Source organism: Pelodiscus sinensis, chromosome 3, assembly GCF_049634645.1.
Source record: "Pelodiscus sinensis isolate JC-2024 chromosome 3, ASM4963464v1, whole genome shotgun sequence".
NCBI classification, from domain to species: Eukaryota; Metazoa; Chordata; order Testudines; family Trionychidae; genus Pelodiscus; species Pelodiscus sinensis.
In genome coordinates, this window is record NC_134713.1 from 87,381,448 (window position 1) to 87,406,900 (window position 25,453).

General features: G+C 43.2%; 1 protein-coding gene across 2 annotated transcripts; it reads right to left on the bottom strand.

Moving 5' to 3' along the window:
• Positions 1–90: 90 nt before the first annotated feature.
• SERINC1 (serine incorporator 1) lies at positions 91–24,559 on the bottom strand. 2 transcript variants are annotated; one of them, XM_075924068.1, is made up of 10 exons: positions 24,400–24,559; positions 18,785–18,946; positions 16,473–16,666; positions 12,579–12,658; positions 12,232–12,369; positions 9,976–10,145; positions 9,753–9,843; positions 7,130–7,271; positions 6,788–7,018; positions 91–1,559 (listed from the first exon to the last, which is right to left on the bottom strand). In XM_075924068.1, the coding sequence occupies exons 1-10, from the start codon at positions 24,436–24,438 to the stop codon at positions 1,421–1,423; spliced, it is 1,386 nt and encodes a 461-aa protein (XP_075780183.1). In that variant the 5' UTR covers positions 24,439–24,559; the 3' UTR covers positions 91–1,420. The 2 variants fall into 2 exon arrangements, with proteins under 2 accessions (XP_075780183.1, XP_075780184.1); XM_075924069.1 differs by lacking the exon at positions 24,400–24,559 and adding an exon at positions 24,119–24,142.
• Positions 24,560–25,453: the final 894 nt, after the last annotated feature.

Below are 25,453 nucleotides of genomic sequence, written 5' to 3' on the forward strand. Positions count from 1 at the left end.
CACCATTTTGTAGCATTTGCTTTACTCTAGTCAGTCTTCAGTATGGACTGCAAGCTCTGCCTAGCTTTAGCCATCACAAAATAAAGCCAATGAGTGTTTATCTGAGTTTATTGATAGGTAATATATTCAAAATGACTGTACATAACTTCATCTGCCTCCAAATTTCACTGGCTCCGAGTAACAAGTCATTCTTAATTAGTTTACACTAATGTGACTGGAGTAGATTAAAAAAACTTAAATAGACAAGAATTAGGCTACATGAGACATCAGTAGAAACACCATACAATAGATAATATGAAGATGGCTGCTGCCACACACTCTGGGTTCTGTTTAGACTGACAGTACACATACATACAATTTATGTAGTTACAAAGCAACAGGCACAAAAGCATTTAAAATTTTCAAAAACAGCACATAACTATACAAGTTTTCTTTAAATCAGACCTACTAGTTAACTTGATGCCCAGTCATATGGTCCAGGCACAAGTTCATTGCCGGCAATGGGGACACCAGCACGTAACAAGCTATTAAAATAGATCAGGTTCCAATATCCTGAACTTAAAGTTTAAGTAATGTTTTTGTAACTTCAGCACTGCCTTCTCTCCAACCATCTGATCATAAGCATTTGCTGTCAAGCCCAGCAAGTAATTCACTAATCTTTGCAAAGAGACTTGCTACTTTCCTTGCAAACTTCCAGCTTGATTAGATACAAAGAGTATAACTTAGCAATATATAAAGTCCTTTTTCTATTGCAAATCCATGTCAGACTCCTGGGACCAAATCTTCACAGCATATTTTTCTCTTATGTTCTTTTGTCAACAAGAGGCCACATCTGATACACTAGCTCCAAAGAGAACATAACTTCTCTGAAAGCGTGGGATCCAATACCTGCAGTCATCACTCAAGCTAAATGCATTAATATATATTATGTGGTGAAACCAAGACAGTGCCAAGGGACTTCATTCTACCAGACAAAATGATGCATGTTACATTTTTAATTTGCCTAAAATGCTCAATTCTGAAGGCTGACTTTGAATATAAGGCAACACAAATTGTCAAAAGTAAAACAACATGCTTAAAATTCCTCCCATAATTCCTATTTTGAACGCCTAATAAAGTTCTAAGCCAGTTGTTCTTGCACCCTTTGTTACTCACAGCATTGGGGGAGGAAGGGAAACGCAAACTCCAACTAATTTTACATCTACCTCACCCATAGCACTAACCCTAAAATGCTCTGAGGAAAAATCAATGTGCTAGTAATCACAGAGAAAGATGACATGATCTAAAAGGTAATCATGCAGAACAAGGCACAGTATTACATGGGTAGCAAGCACAAATTTACAACTACAGTTTAGTCTGGAATACTGTTAGTTTCAACAAGTAGTGAAATGAACTGAAGCCTTCAGGGGAGAGGCACAGATCAGTCGAAGTCACGGTTTGTAAGAACCAGCGGAGCCACCAGAGTCCATACATACAGCACAATGCCAATCCAGCTGGAAGATATCTTCACCCAGACAGATGGCCATTTACTAATCATCATTTCATAGGAAGAGTCCGGACTGGGGAGAAAAAAAAAAAGACAGTTACAGGGAGAGTCACTTACCTGAGATCTGCTAGTAGACTGTTGTAACAGATTACCACTATTTCTCAAGCTCATGACTGGTTGGGTTTGAATTAGCTCAAAATTTTAAACCCCCTAGAATATCTAACCTCTTCTACAGAAAACACAACAAGCCTGCATATTATCGTAACTATTTTTCCTTCTAAACTTAGTCAAGATAGTTAATCTAAATTTAACATCCCTAACTAAGTCAAATAGTCAATGGGATTTCCTTCGACTACTCAAAGAGTCAACAAGGGCGCCTCTGCCTCTGAACTGTAGTGAGCCCTCCCAGGCTCTTGCTACAGTTCAAAAGTGGAAGCCCCACAGGGTGTATGAGGTTCCTTCTGAACGTACAAGAGCCCTTTTAAGGAGCACAGGCCCAGTTGGCCTTGTGTAGCCTTTGAAATGTACAAGAGTCCTGGAGGGAAAACCTAATTTTGAAAAAAAGTGATCAGAAGAAGATATGCAAATTTGCACATCTTTCAAAAAACCATATAGTCTAGACGTGCCCTAACTGTATGATTTAGATATTTTCTGACTGAGGAATGTCTGAAACCCAGGGAAGATTTCCCATACTTAAAAAAAAAAATCCAGCAAAAATATAAACAAAGCCAATAGAAGCGCATAAGTCCAGAGACATGGGGCAAACAGTCCAACCTTGAAAGTAATAGTTAAGAAAATGTCACAGGGGTGTAAGAGGATATATAATGTAGCAAGCCAGTCAAACTAGTGCAAAAAGTGAACCAGGCACAAATGCAAACATACCTGCAAGGAACTCGTAATCATATCTGGAAAGACAAGACCCGAGTGGCATTTACTGCCTGAACACCAATAATGTAGGCTTTTGCCCCTTTCAAAACAGTCTTCAAAGATGTTGAACTGTTTGGGGTAAGCCAAAGCAAGCCCACCATAAGAGTAGGAACAGATACCAAAAGTAGGACTCTACTGCAAGTTATTTTTTTTAAAGTTTCTCTTCGCTGTTCTTATACAATCTTAATTATCAGGGCTCAACAAACTGTGGCAAGAGCTACTCGCCAGCCCCACGTGCCAGACTGGCACTTCACATGTACGCAGCACCGGTGAATGGGGCGCACGGAGCGACTGGCTGAAATCTACTCACCACAGGCGAGTAGAAACAGTGGTTTGTCGAGCTCTGTTAATTATTACTTTTACATTATATATCCTGTCAAAGGTAGGGGCCCAGGCAGAGAAAGGTGCATTGTAGAGGTGAATGCCTGGTTGCAAAGATGGTGTCACCAGGAGGGCTTTGGCTTCCTTGAACATGGGATGCTGTTCCAAGAAGGACTGCTAAGTAGGGAGGAGTTCACCTTTTGGAGGAAGGGAAAGAAAGTATTTGGATTCAGACTAGCGAACCTAGTGAGAAGGGCTTTACACTAGAATCAGTGGGGGCAGGTGGCCAAAACCCACCAGTAAGTGAATAACATGGAGATCTGGGAGATGGGTCAGAAATGGGAGGGAGCATGGGTTATAATAGCAGAGATACAGGAGGGACAAGGCAGAACTGGAGGGCAGAAATCAAATCTTAGATGCCTGTATACAAATGCAAGTAGGGGGAATAAGCAGGAAAAAAAAACCCGGAACTATGACAGATGCTATCACAGATACTTGGTAGAATAATACACCCGATTTGAATACTGGTATAGAAGGGTACAGCTTGCTCAAGGAGGACAGGCAGGGAAAAAAGGTAGAAGGTGTTCCCTTATATATTAAAAATGAATACATTGTACTGAGGTTGAGATGGACATACGAGACAGACTTGAGAGACTGTGGGTTAGGTTAAAAAGGGGAAAAAGCCAACGTGAGGTCATGCTAGGGTCTACTACAGACTACCTACTCAAGCAGAAGAGGTGGATGAGGCTTTTTTTAAACAACTAACAGTCATCCAAAGAGCAGGATTTGGTGGTGATGGGGGATTTCAACTATCCAGACACATGTTGGGAAACTAACACAGCAGGGCACAGATTATCCAATAAGTTCTTGGACTGCATTGGGAGACAAATTTTTATTTCAGAATGTTGAGAAAGCTACTAAAGGAGAAGCTGTTCCAGATTGGATTTTCACAAACAGGGAGGAACTGGTTGAATATGTGAAAGTGGAAGGCAGCTTGGGTGAAGGTGATCATGAAATCATACAGTTCATGATTCTAAGGAATGGTAGAAAAGAGAACAGCTAAATAAGGACAATGGAAGGCAGATTTTAGTAAACTCAGAGCTGGTAGGTAAGGTCCCATAGGAAGCAAAACTAAGAGGAAAAACAACAGAAGAGAGTCGGCATTTTTTCAAAGGGACATTATTAAGGGCCCAAAAGCAAACTACTCCACTGCATAGGAAAAGATAGAAAGTATAGCAAGAGACCACCTTGGATTAACCAGGAGATCTTTTTGATTTTTAGATCATGTAATAAGTGGAAACTAAGTCAAATTACAAAGGATGAATATTGGCAAATAGCGCAAGTATGCAGGGGAAAGGTTAGAAAAGTAAAGGCACAAACTACCTCAAACAAGCTAGAGACAAAGAGTAACAAGACGACATTTTACAAATATATTAGAAGCAAGACGACGATCAAGGACAGGATAGGCCCATTGCTCAGTGAAGAGGGAGAAATAACAGGAAACCTGGAAATGGCAGAGGTGCTTAATGACTTCTTTGTTTCAGTTTTTGTCAAGACTATGACGAAACATGGTGACGGGATGCCTAACGGTGAGTGGTAGGATTAAAAGTTAAAATTAAAAAAAAAGAACAAGTGAAAAATCACTTAGAAAAGTTAGATGCCTGCAAGTCACCAGGGCCTGATGAAATGCATCCTAGAATACTCAAGGAGCTGATAGAGGAGGTATCTGAGCCTTTACCTATCATCTTTGAAAAAAGCAATGGAAGATAGGAAAGATTCCAGAAGACTGGAAAAGGGCAAATATAGTGCCCATCTATAAAAAGGGAAATAACAACCCAGGAAACTACAGACCAGTTAGTTTAACTTCTGTGCCAGGAAAGATAATGGAGCAAATAATTAAGGAATTATTTATCTGGAAGATAAGGCGATAGGTAACAGCCAGAATGAATTGGTTTGACATGATTGGTTCTTTACAAATCTGATAGCTTTCTTTGACAGGATAACAAGTCTTGCAGATAAGGGAGAAGTGGTGGACGAGGTATACCTAGACTTTAGTAAAGCATTTGATATGGTTTCGCACAACCTTTTTAATCAATAAATTAGAGAAATACAACCTAGATGGTGCTACTATAAGGTGGATGCATAACTGGCTGGCTAACTGTTTTCAGAAAGTAGTTATGAATGATTCACAGTCATGTTGGAAGGGCATATCAAGCAGGGTTCCGCAGGGTCTGTTTTGGGATTGGTTCTGTTCAATGTCTTCAATGATTTAGATATTGGCATAGAGAGTACGTTTATTAAGTCTGCAGATGATACCAAAGTGGGAGGGATTGCAAGTGCTTTGGAGGATAGGGTCATAATTCAAAATGATCTGGAAAAACTGGAGAAATGGTCTGAGGTAAACAGGATGATGTTTAATAAGGACGCATGCAAAGTATTCCTCTTAGGAAGGAATAATCAGTTTCACACATACAGAATGGGAAGCGACTGTCTAGGAAGGAGTACTGCAGAAAGGGGTCTAGGAGTCATAGTGGACCACAAGCTAAATTAATCAAAGGGTGACGAGGAGTCCTGTGGCACCTTATAGACTAACTGAAGTGTAGGAGCATAAGCTTTCGTGGGCAAAGACCCACTTCGTCAGACGCTTTTGCAGATTCAGACTAACACAGCTACCCCTCTGATACTAATCAAAGGGTGACACTGTTGCAAACCTCCTCCCTCTACCCCCATTCCCCAAAACCCCCCACCAAACATCTAGGATGCATTAACAGGAGTGTTGTAAGCTAAACATGAGAAGTCACAGTCTGTGCTGATTAGACCTCGGAGTACTGTGTCCAGTTCTGAACATCACATTCCAAGAAAGATGTGGAGAAACTGGAGAAGGTCCAGAGAAGAGCAACAAGAACGACTGAAAGTCTAGAGAACATGACCTATGATGGAAGACTGAAAGAATTGGGCTTGTTTAGTTTGGAAAGAGAAGACTGAGAGGGGACATGATAGCAGTTTTCAGGTATCTAAAAGGGTATTACAAGGAGGAGGGAGAAAAATTGTTCTCCTTAGCCTCTGATGATAGGACAAGCAGCAGTGGGCTTAAATTGCACCAAGGGAAGTTTAGGTTGGACATTAGGAAAAGCTACCTAAGTGTCAGGGTGGTGAAACACTGGAATCAATTACCTAGGGAGGTTGTGGAATCTCTTATCACTGGAGATATTTAAGAGCAGGTTGGATAGACATCTATCAGGGATGATATAGATTGTGCTGCCTTGAGGGCAGGGGACTGGACTTGACCTCCCAAGGTCCCTTCCAGTTCTAGTGTTCTATGATTCCATGACGGAGCCTGTTGATCAAGTAATTACCCTGTCATTCACAAAATACCCTCCCCCCCATTGCAATGAAATTTTAGAATATATACTATTTCCTTATACACATATTTATAATCTTCATTCTGTCTCTTCCTACTCTTTTCCTTAGCATTAAATTTACAGATTGTATGTTTGTGTTCCATTTTTTTCCTTTTTAAACATACACACACCACTTTTTAATTCTAAGAATTCTGCAGAACCCAAGACAAATATTTAGACAACTGCACATACCAGTTTACAATTTCACTTGTTTTTCAACAAAAGATTTCTTTTGTTCTCAAAGAGTCAGTCACAAGATAAATGAGGCTGTGCCATCCTTATTCAGGTAGTAACTTACTGCAAAAGGTGTTTCATTGATTCAAAAGAACCTATACTGGGTCAAACCAAAAGTCCATCTAGCCCAGTGCCAGATGCCCCAGATGGAGTGAACAGAATGGGACTATTCCACTGAAATTAAGGTTGCTATAACCTCTCACTTATTTAGTGGCAGTGGTCATTGAAAAGAGCTTAGTTTTTAAACTACAAATTCGTTTCTTACATAGTAATAAATGCTACACTCTGAGAATTCCTGTCACCCAGTACATGTACCAAAGGATGCATCTCTCAAGACATCTGAAAATATAACTTGAATCCCAAATATCTTGTAATATCTTGCACATTCATTATAGCGCAACATCTGAAATGTATGTACCTGTACCAGTTGGTGAGGGTCATCATGATATACAGTGAGGCCAGGAAAAGCATGAAGTGAAAGAAGGAATAACTGTAAGTAACTCCATCTCTTTCATTATCTACAGCACGATGGGCATCATCTCCATCATCCAAAGAGCCATCAGTTCTGGGTACTCCATCTTCTATCAGTGTTGATTCATCACTAGTTAACGTCAGTTTGTTAACCTGACTGTTACTAGATGTCCGGATGCTGTGTTTCAGGGAAATGAATACAGAACGTTATCAAAATAAAAATCTAATTTTAGTAATCTGATCATTAGCAGTAGCAAAAGCCACCTAAATCCTAATGAATTCATCTCACCTTGAATACAGAACACACAGCAAAAAGAGGATAAGTCCTACAATTCCTTGTGCATCCCACCACTGGACAACCTGACCTTGTCTTGGAACAGTGGTAGAGTTGTAGCCAATTATGCTCAGCAAGCTTGGATTGCATTTCCTTTCTAATTTGGGAAGAAGATTAGAAATTAAACAAGAACAGGGCAAACAGATATTCAAAGTATTTTTAATTTCCACACTGTACACAAAACAATACAAGGAATTTTCATGTCCAATGTAAATGCAAATGTTTCACAAGTTCAAAACTTCTTCAAATAAAAAAAAACCCTGACTCAATAAAGAGCATGGATAAGACAAAAAAAAGTAAAGCAAGCTAGCGATGTCATGTAAATACAAGGTAGGTATTACGGTATCGAGCAATTGACTAATCAAACAGGCAATGCATTTTTGCATTAACCACTCGATTAGTCGAGAGGCGACACTTCCCCTTTGAAACGTTGCTGTGGCGTTTCAAAGCGGCAGTGCTGCATGGAGCCCAGAATCAGCAGGAGAGTCCCCTGGGCTCTGTGCAGCATTGCAGTTTTTCAGTACCCGCCCCTCCCACCCCTTCTCCCCACCAGTTTGCCGCCTCTATCAGATAGAGGCAGCAAGGAGAGGGAAGCGACTAGTCTACTATCCTGTCAACTATCCGATAAGCATTTGCTAATTGGATAGTTGACTAGTCCTTAACATTCCTAGTAGGTATTAGGGACACAAAGAGAAATACTCTCAAGTTAACATGTCTGTGTTAAAAAAAGATGTATAACGTTGTTTATTGATCCTACTGTTACATTCCTTTACTGAACTGTGGCAAAAAATGTATTGCATTTTTTCCAGCATTCCTAAAATGTTACATTACCAGCAGCTAAACACAACCATCATTTAGGGGTTATTTGCAAAGAGCAATATTTGTATGTGCTTGGGGAGTGTAGTTTCTAAAATGCACTGTTGTGTTGCATAATAATAGATCTGTGTAGACCCTCTTGGCATGCATCATAAGTTCCCTAGTGTACCTGAACATGTTTACACTAGGTTGCACTATGTTAAAATGCATGAGGGAACTTGTAATGCAGGGTCTTCACCAGTGGTGGGAAACATGTGGATCGTCGAGGTTCTATCTGGAGGCCTGCGCACACCCTGTCTTCTGTCCCTTGCTCCCCTTTCCTACCAGCACTTCCAAAGCATCATGAATCAGTTGATTCGCACCCCCTCCCAACTCTTTCCCCTCCCTGCTTAAGCTTGAACACCATGAAGACTTAAGCTACATGAAAGAATGCCACATAAATATAGCTGAGCTTTTAAAATATATCAAACAGCAGTGTACACTGAAAAGAGAGGAGAGAAACCTAAGTGATATGCTCCTACTTTCCTGTAATTATTGCTGTTATAACCCATGACCAGGGTCTCTGAATGGCAGCAACACAAGTGAAACACAAAGTAATACCTGTATAGTTAAGATTAAATTATAAAGCTTGCAAAGATTTTTTTTTTTTAAACCTTACAGGCTAATAATTGGCAGATTTTCAAGTTTTTGTCTACAGTGGGATTTTTGGGTCTTTGAGCAAAGAGAATTCAGTCGTTTCAAACTGAAAAGAACATATCACCCTTGCACTTAATCGATTATATACAGAATGACACTTTTTTAAACAGTTGAAGTACCTACGTGGTTTGAAGTAGGAACTTAAAGTTTGCCAGGAAGAGAGGCCATCTAGTGTTCTGTAAGTTTAGTGTTTGTTTTTAAAAGAATTTTCCAATGTGCATGTAAATGATCTCTTAACAGTTAGCCAATGATCTCTTGGTGTTCCTATTCTCTCTCACAAAACATCTGTAGTGAGTCCTACATCCTTCCACATAATACAGAATAGGGACATAAGGAAAGGAAAAAGGAAAAATTGTTCAGAAATAAGATATAGAAAGTAATGCATGGACTGAAGTGTCCTGGCTGACTGTACATACTGCACAGTACTGTGTTTTCATGGTATCTAGCAGAGTTGAATATGACAGAATTTGTGTTTGTTTTTAAGAACAGTAGGAAATCCCATACATCTCTCTGCTTCACACGAAAAGAATATTAAGGATGAAAAATAAAGTTCTGGAAAGTCAGGAAATGAAAAAGCCCTGAACCTTAACTGCCCTTATGCATGATAGTCTTTCATTACGTGTTCAGATATTGTTTTATTTTCAAGGCAATGTACGTACTTCCTTTACAGCAAAAGAGATTGAATTTTACTAAAAGTTTTAGGAAAATCCTCTCTCAAGCATAGATAAGGACTAGTCACCTAAAGGGGTCACGGAATCCCTGTTTATGACTAAGTTAGAAAAATGCCTGAGAGGGCTGGTGTAAAAGTATATTTAATCCTACTTCAGTGCATGGATCCCTTCGAACCTTACATATCTATGAAATAGGTTTCCCAAATATGAGAAATATGAAGTTATGGATTTTGGTGTATTGTAGGCAGAAAGAGACTATGACATAACAGTTTCTTCTCAATCTAGAATCTTCTTCCCTCCTGTCATTTACCATTTTGAACAGCTTTACAAAGGAACTACTTCATCTTTACAAAAGACTAAAGCCTTTTAGAAAAATGTAAGTCTGACAGGCTTACCTGGTTCATTGGTCATAGCTGACCAGGTTAAATACATTGTATAAACCGTGATCACTGAAGACTGCAACAAACCAGATCTTGGCTGAGATTCCTACATGAAAGAGCCATGAAGAAAATTCAATTGGGCAGCTAACAAAATGTCCACGGTTAAAATGTTAGAGAGATGCTTCTGAATTAAAAAAAAAAAAAAAAAAAAAAAAAAAAATTCAACAACATAGCATACCTGGATCTTAGGCAGAATTGACATTACAGAGGCGCCAATACACAGCAACATATTAACACTGATGAATGCCTTATTTTCAGAGCAGCCTTCTGGATGAGTGTAATAAACGTAAAATAAGACAACAGCAACTAGAGACAGCAGGTAATTTAGAGCTGTAGCTGACAGCAGAGCTGTGAGGAGAGAAACAAGGCAATTAAGTTTGCATTTAAAAAAGTATAAGTTATTAAGCTTTAAAGAGTACCTTATGATTGTGCTGCTACATTAAGAATCCACAAAGCTATCGGATGATAGTTATGGACACCAAAAAGAAACAATAAAACTTAAAAGAAAAGGGTTTTTCTTAAAACATGAAATGAGAAAATCCTTAGGTCAGTAATAATGTTTTACTTTGTTGTAATAGCATTTAGCACAACGGGGTCCTGATTCTGCCTGATGCCTCAAAGTTCTGCTATCAAAGATAAATCACCCCATCAGAGGGAAACCTGAGGCTTTAGTTATGCTCAGATATTTCAAGTGGGTATTATTTGTACAGGCTTGTTTGCCGAGGAGTTGGTTAAAAGCAAGATAAGCAAACCTGTAGCAATGTATCTAAGGAAATCTGATTTAGGAATGTAAATAACCATGAAAAATTGTTAATTGGTTAACCTATTACAATACTACTGTTTAACCACTGGCAGACAGCAGCCAGGGGCCATGGGCTACCTGCTTAGGGTGGCTAGGGCCAGGATCCTGCTGACCACCCCAGGCCAACTCAGAGCAGCCAGGGCTAGAGTCCTATGCAGGCTACTCCAAGCTGCCCAGCCTGGGGATCCTGCCAGCCCCCTGGAGCTGCTCTGGCACAACCAGAGCCAGGGTCCCACTGGACTGAAGCAGGCACAACAGTCAGGGCTGCTCCAGCCTGGCATGGTTAGTTGGCCACCCAGTTACCTGGTAAGCCTAACACTTACCAGGAAACCAGTCAAAGTAAGGATGTCAGAGGTTAACAGCATTGTCCCCAAATTAAAAACAACAACAAAATCTGGAGCTATGGAGAGACATTTATAAGCAGCTTATTTCTCAATAAACTTATTCAACATATTTTTGTAAAATTCTTTTTTTTTCCCTCCCCCAAAATTCTACAAAAAAAAAAAAAAAAAAAAAAGACAACCACATTTTCAAAAAGCGGACTTGCCAGGCAATCAGGAAACTAGCTTACTAGGCCATTTTTTATTTCTAAAATGAACAAAACTTAAGTTTTATGATCACCTATTACAATCTCATTACTCTAGTGCAGGAATTTTAACCATATTCTCTATTTTGCATCACTCACTATACATATCCTGAGAGGCAAAGGGGAGACACTCACAGAAAAAAAATTATAGTTGTGATAGGGAGCAGCTTTAGCTATAGTGAGAGGGCCACATGAGTGGCTCTCCATCTCAGTGGACCACAAGACTGTTGTAACCAAAAGTCTCCCCTGATAGGATAGTTTTGTTAACTGCACTTGTGTACATAGAATTTGCAGTTTGCTGACTGCACCCAATCAAAGCAGCGATACAGTTCAGAGGGAGTGTACAGCTCTGACAGTGTGTGCAATCAGTATGCATCTCACTTCACATGCCCTTAAAGTGCAGAAACCAGCAGAATCTGGAAATCCTGCACATATGCAATAGTAAATAAAAGGTCTTATGGGCTACGCATAGAACCCCAATGTGCCACATATGGCCCATATTTGTGGTCACTAAACAGAGTAGTGAAGTATTGAAAGTCATGGAGTAGGAGTTAAAAAGGGAATATATAAGGTTTCATAGTTAGCGCCAACCTCTGCACCAATGTAGATTTTTTTTGGGTTACATTTGCTTACTGAGAAGTTATTTGCTGCCAAGTAAAAATCCAACTATACCATAAACAGTAGAGCTGGATTTTATGGAATGAGAGGAAATACTACTTAATAATATGATATATGGAGATCCAGTTCTGTGAGATGGTGTAAGGGACCTTGAGAGGTCATTGAGTCCAGTCCCTTGCCCTCACAGCAGGACCAAGTGCCATCCCTGACAGATTTGCCCCAGATCCCTAAATGGCCCCTTCAAGGATTGAACTCACAACCCTGGGTTAGCAGGCCAATGCTCAAACCTGAGCTATTCCTGCCCCTCAGAAAACAAAATCTCTTCTGTACATTATAGTCTTGGCTAAATGGTATTATACACTATACTACATCTCACCTCCACTAGGTTCTCAACAATGCCCTCTGAAATGGAATAAAAGCTCTGTTACCTGCATACCAGCATCTTGAATTTCCCTCCTCCATTTTTTCAACCCAAGATTCATTCCAAGAGTGAGCAAAGTCAATAAGCAAGACCAGCTGAATAAGAATGAAGCAGAAGGCCCCAGCCATGCCGACATAAAACCATACTGTAAAGAAAAAAATCAGATGCAATAAATTCAGAGCACTAGAAATTTTACTGCTCACTCTTAATTTTTTACTTCCTACAAATGGGGGGGGGGGGAGGAAGGGGAACAATTGTGAGAGATTATTTGCAGCTACATTTACAGGTGGTTATTCTAAAATAAGTCACACTATAATTGAATCACATGAATAAGATTTAATTCAATGTTCTTACCAGTTGTAAACGGTCCCTCTGGGATGAAAAAAGCTCCAACGTTAATTGCTACTGCTATAGCAAATTTGAAGAACCAGAATCTGAAGAAATCAGAAACAAAAGATCAAGGGGTTTAAGGTAATGAACTTCAATCTGCATTTGTGTTCCCATAACCAATGTATTTTATAAGCACTTGAAAGAGCACAATGTACATGAAAATTAATTATCTGAAATGACAGGATTTAAAGCTTGCCTATTTTAGCTTGCATTTCAAATGCATCATCTTTACTTCCTTGTTTTTGCATTCTGAGAAACATATTCATTAACTGCTCCTGCAGAACACAGGAGATACCACTCACTAAATGATCTTCCGCAGTGAGCACATCAAGGGAAGAGTTTTAACAAGTAAACGAGACTTGACGTCCCTAAACAGTTGTGTTAACTGATGGAGGGGCCACTCCAACCCCTACTGGTTAACTGTAACTGGCAGTAAGGAGGAGTGGCAGGCTGGGAGACCAATGACAGGGGCCTCCCCTGGTCTGACAAGTCCCTTCATTCAGAACTAGCCAAATCCCGAGGGTGCTAGACCAGGGGGAGTCGAACCTGTAGTACTTGCATTAGATGAATTGAAAAATACCATTTATTTTATTTTTACAAATCTAAATATTTATAATCTTACTACAGATTTTAGAAACGTGTGTCTGAGAGACCATTTGTTCAAGAACTAAAAGGCAAGAGCTAGGTATGCAACGCTGGCTTATAACTTTAAAAAGTTTGGTTTTGCCAGGTCAATGGGTTGTGCCTGGAATGTGACTGTTTCTCATAAAACAGAAAGGAAGGGGTCTGCTAGAAGTACTTATACTGTATAATGACCACAGGGAGGCAGCAAGGAGCCAGAGATGGGTATTGGCACAGCTATAACTCCCAAGGGGCAGCTATAACTCCCAAATCGCAGGGGACAGAAGTAAGGATGTTAAATATCGAGCAATTTACTACTGGAGTAATTGATGGAATTTTCATTGACTGCTCCATAGGCACTTCCGAATTCCTCCTTTGAAATGCACAAGAGCCCCTGTTGGGAAGTCCTGCTGACTCCGGGCTGCACATGGCGTGTCAGCTTTGAAATGTATAAGAGTCCCCAGTGGAAGCACCCACACAGAACCTGGGGTCAGTGGGGTATTTGTTGCACTGCCGCTTTGAAATGCCACTGCAGAGCCTGGGGGCAGCCGGGGACACTCCAGCTGATCCAGGGCTCTGCAAGGCATTTCCACGGGCTCCACGCAAACACTGCTGCAGCATTTCAAAGTGACAGCACCATATGAAGCCCGGGCTCTGTGTGGCACTGCTGCTTTGAAGTACCGCCTCTACCCTCACCCTTTGCTGCCTCTATCTGATGGGGGGGGGGGGGGGGGAGACTAGTCGACTTGACTAGCTGATAAGCATTTGATTATCAGATAGTCGACTAGTCCTTAACATCCTTAAGACAGGAGTAGAGAAAGGGACAGCTCTATACTATATATTTGAGAGATTTTGTCTGTATGTGTGTCTGTCTGTCCCTCAGCTGAGGGGCATGCAACCCTCCCCAGACTGTCTGCTGCAGCGTCCATGTGGAGGCGCCGCTCACCTAGCTCCAACTTGCTGAAGTGACAGAGGATTGGAGATGTCCTCTCCCTGTGGGGAAGCCTGCATACTCAACCCCAGATCTCTAGCTCCAACCCCCAGCGAAGACTTAAATGAAGAAGAAGAAAAACCAAATAAAAAAATGAGTTAAGGACCCAAGCAACACTGGTTAAATTTTCTACTAAAAAAAATAAAGTGACCACCATAAACTCTGTATTAAGGATGTAAGTAGTCAACCATGTAATGACTACATGATAAGTCAAGTTGGCTACTCGCTTCCCCCTTCCCACCTCAGGCAGAGGCAGCATGCTAGGGGAAGGGGGGGGAAGAGAAGAGAGCTAGCTTAACAGCCAGTTCCCTCCAGCACTGTCTCTGCGGCATGGAGGAGACAAGGACGGCAGCGGTTCCAGAGCCATGCCAGCTCTGGAAGCTACCCCCATTTTTGCTCTGTGCTGTAGGGTACAATTAAAATGCAGAGCTGCAGCTGGGTTAGCTCCCAGGGGCTAAATGTATCCTAAAGTACATTTAGAGGAGTCTGCATTGTTCAGCTAAATGTCCCAAGGAATCCAAATAGTGAGGAAAGTCAACGTCCTAGCAACAAAATAAAGAGTTTAAGTCTCCACTGTAATCTTAAGTTTAAGTCTTCCATCGCTGAATTAGACTGAAAATTATCAGGCATCCTGGAATCTTATTCGTCTTGAATGGAGTGGAAACAACTTTAATTTGAAGACATCTTTGGACAAGGGATGTTAAATTGAGGTTATTTTAGTAATCATGTAGTCGATAAAAATCCTATCCACTACCTGATTGGGGAAAGACAGCCCCGCTAAGTCCCAGCTCGCACTGGGACCAAACCCCACTGAGACTCTGCAGTTTAAAACATAGTAAGTACATAAGAATGGCCATACTGGGTCAGTCCAAAGGTCCATCCAGTCCAGTATCCTGTCTGCTGACAGTGGCCAATACCAGGTGCCCCAGAGGGAGTGAACTGAACAGGTAACCATCAAGCTCTCTCTCTCTCTTGCCATCCATCTCCATCCTTTGACAGAGGGTAGGGACACCATTCTTTACCCAGCCTGGTTAATAGCCAGGGCTCGCTGATCCGCGTCAAGCCCCGCTCGTCAGCCGCGCTGTCCAGCGATCTGTGCATGCACAGATCACCCGAACCCGGCTCTTCCGGGTTGGAATCTACTCGCCACAGGCAAGTAGACTGCATTATTTGTTGAGCCCTGCTAATAGCCATTGATGGACTTAACCTCCATGAATTTATCTAGTTCTCTTTTAAAGCCTGTTATAGTCCTAGCCTTCACAACCTCCTCAGGCAAGCAGTTCCACAGGTTGACTGGGCGCTGTGTGAAGAACTTCCTTTCAATGGGCAGCAGGTTTAAAACTAATCATTTCATTTGGTGGCCCCTAGTTCTTATATTATGGGAACAAGTAAATAATTTTTCCTTATTCACTTTCTCCACACCACTCATGATTTTATAGACCTCTATCATATTCCCCCCCCCCCCCTTAGTCTCCTTTTTTCCAAGCTGAAATGTTCTAGCTCCTACTGCCTTTTAAATTGCAGAGCTGCAGTGGGGTTTGGTCCTGGTGCAAGCCAGCACTAAGCGGGGCTACCTGCCCAGCTGGTAGCAGCCCCCATCCACTGAGGAGCTCTAGCTCTCCACTGGGACCCCTGCAGAGAGGGGCTGCTTCACTGCAGCCTCTGTCTGCGGAGAGTTCCAGCAGGAAGTTGGGATCCCCAGAGGACAAGGGCTACTGTCCAAGAAGCAGAGGCAGTGGAGGTAGGGGCAGAGAAAGTGCTGTGGAGAGCCAGCTTTTAAGCCAACTCCAGGTCCTGCCCCCCTCTGCCCGCCCCCTCTCCCCCCGCTGCCTCTGATAGAGGCAGCAGGGAGGGGGAAAGAAGAATGTGGGTAGACTACCCAAAAGGCTTAAGCGTATCGTGTAGTCGACTACTCTCTTACATCCCTACTTTTGACAAATTACAATAGCTGACCAATAGTTCGGATTGGTCCTGCCTTGGGCAGGGAGCTGGACTGGTTGACCTCCTGAAGTCTCTTCCAGCTCTATGATTCTAATCAAATTCTGAAAGGGTTCTGATCACATCTCCCTCCCTCACAAACACTAGTTTAATACAGTAAAAAATACTTTACCATGTGGAAGTATAATGCAGGCTCATAAAGAATTCTTTTTTCATAGCACAATCTGAGCATGTGTGTGTTGGTTATTATTTCCACAAGTAACTATATCAGAGATACACACCAAACAGCTGTGGTTCTCATGTCTTACCCATTGTGTACTGCTGCTCTTGGATCACTGCTGCTCTTCACTTTGATCATCAACAAAGAGAACAGAAGGAAGAACATAGCCATACCAAAGCACACACGGTATACTGCTTTGTATCCAACTAAGACATCACAATTCACATGGCCATGTACACCAGGAATAGTTGTTCCAATCCCTCCATCACAGAATCCAGGAATCTATAATTGATTAACACAAAATGTTTCAGTGATCTCTAAAATGCTTCCAATGAAGAAATATATATTGTTCATTTTATTAATAAGTTGCAAAATGTACACCACAATATGTCACTTAAAAGATGACATTGCATAACTTCATGAATTAGTTCATTAGACAGATTAGGTTTGTCTTAAAAAGAATTAATTTAGTGTGTGGGTTAGAATAATAAAAACCACAAACACTCAAGCAATGTAAAAATTTAACTGGTTAACTAGTTACCCAGTAAGCATTAGGCTTACTAGAATGCTTACAAGATACCTGGTTAACCCGAGCTTTCCCAAACCTCAGTGGACAGCCAGCCAGTTAGGCCATATCAGTACTAGCTGTGTTGGGCCTGCTGGTGGGACAGTGGCAGTGCTAGGGGAGCAGGCAGGACCCTGGCCACAGTTGTGGGGGACCTGCCCTGGCTTTCGGATAGGACTCCAGCTGCCTCTGTATTGGTCTGGGAGGCAAGACCCTGGCCTGGCCACATCAGAGTGGCCCCTTGGCAAAGAGACAGGAGCATGGCCCTACCATCAGAGTGGCCCCATGGTGCACGGAAATGGCCCCTAGGGTGGATAGGTTGACCCCCACACTTGCCTCACAGACCCAGTAGAACCCCAGCCCTGATGGGACCCAAAGTTAAAATATTTAACAGGTTAACTGGCTAGCTGTTTCAATCAATATTTACATCCCTAATATATATAATCAAGAGAACTCGGACAACACAACTGAGCCATCATCAATTTTTTGGGACTCAAAGAATCTTGAGTTCCATTTGCTGATCTGAAGAAACACTAACAAACAGCCTCAGAGTCACATATCCTTTTGATGACAATTATGAAGGAGATAAAACAAAAAGACAGACTCTTTAGGTCTATGTGGAGACAAAAAATAAAAGCCTCCAAAACGCACTGCAGTCAATTAAGCGCAAAGTACAAGGGACAACTCTACAAAATACAGCTGATCATATCTGTTTCTGTTCATATCAGAACTCATTAAAATCTGATGTACCTCCTGACAGCCATGCTTTACAAGACTATATGTTTCCCAAGGGTAAAACCATATTAACCACAAGTTCTAAGAGGTTTAATCTTCCAACACAAAGTGTTTATAAATACCCTAACACAGGATAAGACCACAAAATGTACTTCTGATGTTGGTTAAGGAGTGTAACATTTAATTGGGAAAACTAAGATTCAACAAAATGAAGGATACTAGGATCAATTCCTTATGTAACTCAGTGGTTCCCCAAACTCTGGAGAGTCACACCCCATTGTCCTTATCCACAACAGAGATAAGGGGGCCAAGATTGGGGTTGGTCTAGAGCCTTGGTTGGGGCAGACCTGCAGCCACACTGTGGAAGGGTTGTGGCCCAGCTGCTGGCTAAGTGTGGCTCCACTCCTGGCCTCATCGCCCACCTCAGCCGAGAAAGGAGTCAAGGCCAGTGGCTGATGCTAGAGCGGGACCGGAAGCGGAAGTGCACCAAGGCTAGGGAAAGGGACAAGTGCTGAACCAGAGGTGAACTGGACCTTGCAATGCCACTGCCTCTCCCCCATGTTTCTCAAACCTCCACCTCAAGGGAGGTGACCTGCCCCACAGTTTGGTGTTCTTTGATGTAACTACAGGAAGCTATATTAGAAAGAAGTCTTAATTATTTGAATTGCAGTGCGATTACATTTTTTGCTAATGGGGAAAAATGTGTCATTTAAGAAACACTTTCACTTTGCTAAATTTTAGCTTTTAAATCTGTGAATATATAAACAGAACCCAATGAAACTAGAAAATGTATTATCCTACATACAAACGTATTGTGTTGGAGCAGCACTTGGACCTAATTAGTAATTCAAAAGACCCAATTTTACTTCTGAAGATTGCTGCTTAATATCTATGACAACTGTATACCAAGTAACTTCTTCCAAGGTTTTATATTTAAACAGAACTTGTAAGATTATCTGATGATGCCAAATAATATTACAAGTATGTTTACCAGTAGCAAAGCAAGTACTTCACAGCATCGAGTCACATTCTTTCATGGTGTCAGTTCACTATTTTGCAACATCTGTTCTACCAAAACATTATAACAGAAAAGTAATGACCTTCTTCAGCTGCTCCTCCATTCCTGGCATTAGCATTACACAGGCAACACCCACACCAAGCAGCAAGAAGAAAGCATAAATTAGCCTAGTTATGGTGGAGTTGTTTCCACTGGGGCAGCATCGGCACAGTAGACATGGTGCACTGCCACATAAGCAAGGTATCTGTAAGAGAGAGAGATTATAGAACAGTTTAAAACAATTATGAACATTGAGTTATGTATGTTGTTCAAAGATTTAAGCAGGATGTGGATTTTTAGTAACGGAAAATACTTTAGTCATCCACCTCTTTATCAATGAAAGATAATTCCCTGCAAGAGGTTATATTGTTTTGTCTATGACCGTGAATGTTCCAAGGGATTAGGTTTCCTACACTGAAACCTAGTTACTGTACAAAAGTTATACAGATTGCATCCATGCAGGAGGTAGATTTCTGATTTTTTTTCCCCCTTTAAAGAGAAAACAGGTTGCGGGTTATTTTGGTGAAGGGGTCCCTAAATATTGTATCATCATCAGTTCTTATTTAGTTAAGGAAGTCTCTGCCAGTGAAATCTGTTTAATGTTTTGCTGTTTTAGATTCTTACTAAACATTTATACAGGCAGTCCCCGGGTTACGTGGATCCGACTTACATCAGATCCCTACTTACAAACGGGGTGAGGCAACCCCGCACTAGCTGCTTCCCTCCAGCAGACCAGGGAGACGCTAAGCTAGCGCTCCCCCCCCCCCCCAGCAGACCAGGGAGACGTGGAGCGGCTTTTCTCAGCAGACACCTCAGCTTGAGAATAAAGGACTGAGGGAAGTGAGGTGTGGGAGAATAAAACTGAGCTCTGGAGAAATGTTTGGCTAGAGTTTCTCCTACAATATGTACCAGTTCCAACTTGCATACAATTCAACTTAAGAACAAACCTACAGTCCCTATCTTGTACATAACCCGGGGACTGCCTGTATACTCATTTTGGAAGAGGACTTTCATTTTCTATATGTCTGTATGAATAACCAGCATAAGTTAACCAGCATGCATAAATCTTAAATATTACTGAAATTACTCAGCAATTCTGTAATAAAAATAAAAACATCCAATCCTTCAGTTAAAAATATTCTGCTTTATTGAGAAAGATTGGCAGCTATTCAAACTAAGACCCATCAGGTAATTTCCCCCACCTTGATTGACCTGAACAATGTAGAAAGCATGAGAAAAAGCGAACAAAAATGGAATACAGGCAGTCCCCGGGTTACGTACAAGATAGGGACTGTAGGTTTGTTCTTAAGTTGAATCTGTATGTAAGTCGGAACTGGCGTCCAGATTCAGCCACTGCTGAAACTGACCGCCAGTTCTGACTTACATACAGATTCAACTTAAGAACCCCAAGCTTCCCCAAGTCAGCTGCTGCTGTAACTGATCAGCTCTGATTCCAGGAAGCCTGGGGCAGAGCAACTCTGCCTCGGGCTTCCTGTAGTCAGCGCTGGTCAGTTTCAGCAGCGGCTGACTTGGGGACGCCTGGGGCAGAGCAGCTGGGGTGCTGCTGGGTTGGTCCAGTAGCACTGCTCCTCGGCGCTACTGGACCAACCCAGCAGCACCCCAGCTGCTCTGCCCCAGGCGTCCTGATTCAGCCACTGCTGAAACTGACCAGCAGCGGCTGAATCAGGACCTGGGGCAGAGCAGCTGGGGTGCTGCCGGGTTGGTCCAGTAGTGCCCAGAGCGGCGCTGCAGGACCAATCAGCAGCACCCCAGCTGCTCTGCTCCAGGATCCAAAACAAAAGCCTGGTCTGCTGGAGGGGGGGGGGGGGGGGGCACACTAGCCGCGCCCCCGCCCCCTCCCCCAGCAGACCAGGGACACCGGGAGCAGAGCCGCAGCGGCAGCGGGGTGCCGTGCCTCTGAGGCTTTGCTCTGGCAAAGTTTCAGAGGCGCGGGACCCCCCGCGGCTGCGGCTTCAGTCCCATTGCCTGTGGTCTGTTGGGGACGGTCCCCAGCAGACCACAGGCACCTCGACTGAAGCGGCAGCAGCGGCGGGTTCCCGCCCTTCTGAGGCTTTGCTCTGGCAAAGCCTCAGAAGCGCGGGAACCCACCCGGTGCCCCTGGTCTGCTGGAGACAGTCTCCAGCAGACCAGGGGCACCAGAGCAGCTTACGAACGGGGCTCTCTCGCCCCGGAGCTCGCAGGTAGCAATCCGCTACCTCGACCTCCGGGGCGAGAAAGCCCCGTTCGTAAGTGCGGATCCGACATAAGTCGGATCCGCGTAAGTCGGGGACTGGCTGTATATACATAATTACTTCAATATCTAGCAAGTATTTTCAGTTCTATGGTATTTATTTCCACCTTTGCTAATATCTTGAGAAAAATGTTACACTGGAGAACAAAACTCACTCACTGCTTTAGCACATCTGGATGCAGTTTGCTCTTAAACAGGAAAACATATTGTTTCACTATGCACCTACAACATTTATTCACTTAGCAACGTTCTCCCACTCAGACCAAGAATGTATTAAATTAGTGACATTCACGTGTAGAGTCCATCAGATGGTAACAATTAAAAGGAGTATCTAGGAATATGGATTATCCCAAGCTATTTCTTTTTAAAATATTGGGGGGGAGGGTTGTATTATTTAGTTAAAAAGGAATAATACAGTTTTATTTTATGATAGGTAGAGATGTGAATGGTTAACCAGTAAGCATCATTCTTAACATGGCTCCAATTGGCTGTAAATGGTGAACTGGAGCCAATGGGAGCCATGAAGCTCCGTGGCTATGGATCCTTCAGGTAAACAAAGAAGCGTGGGCCCACTTACTGGCTTTCCACTTTCTGCAGCCAACTAAGAAATACTGGTCTAAAATCAACTTGTTCTCAATTAATACCCATACCCTAAATTATTTGTTCATATTTCAGAGTCACTTGCACTTTATTCTTTTCCCAAGATCTTGGCTGCTGCTCAGTCAATGATGGATTTATCAGAGAAAGAATTGAGCTTGTTTCATCAGCTGTTGCTAGGGTCTAGGTGCAGGAACTGTCTGGTCAAAAGAGTCACTACTCTGACAAAGCCCTGGGTCATAAGCAGGGATTCTAGAAATCCATTTGCCACAGAAAAAAGTAGAATTTGCATCTGTACAAACAATCTTTACGTTTCACATTTTGGAAAAAAAAAAACCACATACCAACGATTAACATGCATATCCTCCCCTTCTTATGGCTGATTTTTGAGCATCCTTTAAATTTACAGTGCAATCCCATTTATCTGATCTAATCGGGATGAGGGCCAGATCAGATAATCAAAAATTGAGATAATCAGGAGAATTGGCAGAGTTATTTTTCCTTATTTGAAGAAGAGCAGGGGCTCCTGCTGCTGCCCAAGTTTCAGCAACTGCCAGCTCCAGATGGCTGGTGTTTCAATTATCAAAGAGCCAGATAATGGAGAACTGGATAAATGGAGTTCTAATGTACATCAAGAAAACAAAGTATTCAACTGATACTTACACTTACCATGGCATGGAGAAATAAAGTTAAGCAATTCATTTTAATTACTGAAAAAAAATCTAGATTTTTGTGGGTTATTTGGGGAATTTGGGAGTTTGGCCACAGAAAACTAGTATCCCTGGTCATGGGCATTGAGTGAGTGACTTATACAGCTTGTTCCTAACTCTGTTTGCTCCTTTCTCTTCCCAAAAGACAGGGAAGATCCGGAAATTGGCATCCATGGAGACATGTCTGACGCAAAGTGAAAGCAGTAGCATAAATAAAGAACTGTCTTCTAGTCTGAGTCCCAATGCCTAACTTACACAAAGGACGATGACTTTTGAACATAACTACACACTGAAAAATCATGTCCTAACATAGCTCATACTTGCATTCATGGCAGTTACAAATGCACATCACATACCTAGGCATACTACTCATACGTATTATAGCAAACCTTGAGTCACGAATGCCTTGGGAATGAATGATGTTTGCAACTCTGAAATATGCAAAATGTAATTTTTTGAAAGAACTAATTTTTGTTTGACAACTGAACATACACTTAACAGTGTTTTAAAATTAGCGTATGCGGAAGAAAAATGATGCTTTCCTTCTTTTTAGTAGTTTATGTTTTAAACACAATATTCTACTATACTTTTTATTGGGGGGAGAAGGGGAGGGAAGGGGAGGCCGGCAAAGAGTGACAGGAGTCTCTGCTACTACCTGATTACATATTTTATTTCCAAATGAGACATGTAGTTGATTTGTCATTTTGCAACTTTGGTATTCTTAACTCTGAAGTTAAAATATATTTATTGTTTGCAGTATCATAGTACCTACAAACCCTAGGCCATGGACTAGGACTGCACTATGCTAGGCACTGTATATACTAGGAATATTAAAATTTGGTTAAATAGGTAACCATGTAGCCACTGAAAAATCACTACTCAGCTCTTGGGGAGGAGGCTTAAACTAATGGGAGAATACAAGGAAACAGTGAGAACACTGCATATCCTGCTGACCAGTGATCTCAGCATATCAGCAGCCTAGCCAGAGTCAATTTTTTGCAGGTACCATCATGGTAAAATAGTTTTATGAAGGGATTTACAAAGGGATGAGTTAGAAAACATCTGCAAAACTCCCATGCCATCCTTCAAACTTGGGAATAGCTCCCTCTAAACAAAAATGTGCTGGTTTGAAAACATAACTAGGGATGTTATAGCGTAACCGAACAGTCATGTAACCGCATGAAAACATAGCGACTACATGACTATTCGACAGTCCCTGGGTGCCAGCAGCCAATGTGCTCCTGGTCTCACTACCACGGAGCCCCCTGCCATTCCGCTCTGCTGCCTCTGTATCACAGGCAGCAGCACAGGATGGCAGATGGGTGCTGGTCTGCGAGGGGAGTCAGTTTAAAAAACAATTCATCACACAGACTGGGTGCCTGCTACCAAAAGGCAGCCTTTGTTCACAGGGAGCTCGAACTCCCCCATGGCTAGGGGTTGCTGTTGCAAAGCAGCCTCTGTCAGCAGTGGGCCCAGGCTCACTACAGACAGACACTGTTCCATGGGATGCAGAACAGACTCTGTCCATGGACTCCCTCCCCCCCTCAGAAGCTGCTTTGTGGCAACCTGCCCTGCTCTTCCCCCCCCCCCCAACCCCATGCTGTTACCTCTGATAGAGGTAGCAGGTGGGAAGGCAGGCAGCCCCTCCCCCCCAGCACTGTCTCCTACCTGCCCTCCCACCCGGATTCCTCTGTAGGAGGCAGTAAGAGAGGGCAGGCAGGCCCACAAAGCGGCACATGCAGGTAGCTAGCATGCAAACCAGCTTCTCACATGAATTGGCTCCAGCCCGCCCCCCCCCCTTCACTGTCTGCACTGCTACCTCTCAGAGAGCGCGGGGGGAGGATGAGATCTTTGGGAGCTGGAGCCCGCTCCTCACCAGCACCGGCTCTCCCGGCCCCTTGCTGCCTCTGATACAGCGGGGCGGCAGCGCGACTTTCGGGCATTAAATCCCGCCCGGACGAAACCCGGGCAGCGGCTCCGTGGGGACAGAGGGATTCCGGGGCAGGCGCGGCTCGCGGGGGCAGAACTGGACACCCCCGCAGGGCCTGCGCCGAGCCCGGCGGTTAGCGCGCCCCGCGCCCCGCCCCGCCCCCACGTTACCCAGCTCGCCATGGAGCACAGGCCCAGGACGCCTCCCATGGCTCGGGCAGGCGGGCGGCGGAGTCCGGCGGTTTAAAAATGGAGGCTTCTCCCTCACTCAGGCAGCTTGTTTATCCCCCAGACAGGCACTTCCTGCCTGGCTGACGTTAGAGGATGCGTCACTTCCGGAAGGCGTCACCCACACAAACGAGCAAGCAGCTGACGGCAGAAATCTCACTGCGCAGGCGCCGAGGGGGCGTCGCTTGCAGGGTTGACAGGGGCGTAAAAGAGGGGCGTTTAGAGGAGAGGGCGGGGGAATGGCCCAGCGAGGGGCGGAGTTCTGTACAGGGGGCGGGGCTTCAGAGCAATGTGCAGCGGGGGCGGGGCTTGGGCTCGGGCTCGGGCTCGGGCTCGGGCCTGGGCCTGGGCCCAGGGAGAGGAACTCTGGGAAGAGGATGATGCTCCAGGAGAAGCTGTCTGGATAAGGTGGAGCCTTGCAGCACCTTGAAGACTAACAGGCTGCATCTAGATTGGCATGATTTTTTGGAAATGCTTTTAACAGAAAAGTTTTCCGCTAAAAGCATTTTCGGAAAAGCGCGTCTAGATTGGCACCGACGCTTTTCCGCAAAAGCACTTTTTGCGGAAAAGCATCCGTGCCAATCTAGACGCGCTTTTCCGCAAAAAAGCCCCGATCGCCATTTTCGCGATCGGGGCATTTTTGCAGAAAACAAATCTGAGCTGTCTACACTGGCCCTTTTGCGCAAAAGCTTTGCACAAAAGGGACTTTTGCCTGAACGGGAGCAGAATAGTATTTCTGTAAGAAGCACTGATTTCTTACAGTAGGAAGTCAGTGCTTTTGCGAAAATTCAAGCAGCCAGTGTAGACAGCTGGCAAGTTTTTTTCCAGAAAAGCAGCTGATTTTCCGGAAAAAATGGCCAGTCTAGACACAGCCACAATGTATTAGTACAAATGTGGGCTACAGTTCAGACACAGGAAGTGAAAGCTTCTGCTGGCAGGGATATAGACATACACACAGCAATGGGAGTGTTACATCAGTGGTAATGAGATTAATTCA

Bases quoted from the DNA above. Each gene is read 5' to 3' on its own strand.
- SERINC1 (XM_075924068.1), bottom strand. From the start codon at position 24,438: ATGGGAGGCGTCCTGGGCCTGTGCTCCATGGCGAGCTGG. The intron at 16,667-18,784 runs GTCATTACTTTT...AATCAATTATAG, and splicing joins TGGAGGAGCAGCTGAAGAAG to ATTCCTGGATTCTGTGATGG. The intron at 7,272-9,752 runs GTAAGCCTGTCA...TTCCCAAATTAG, and splicing joins AGCTATGACCAATGAACCAG to AAAGGAAATGCAATCCAAGC.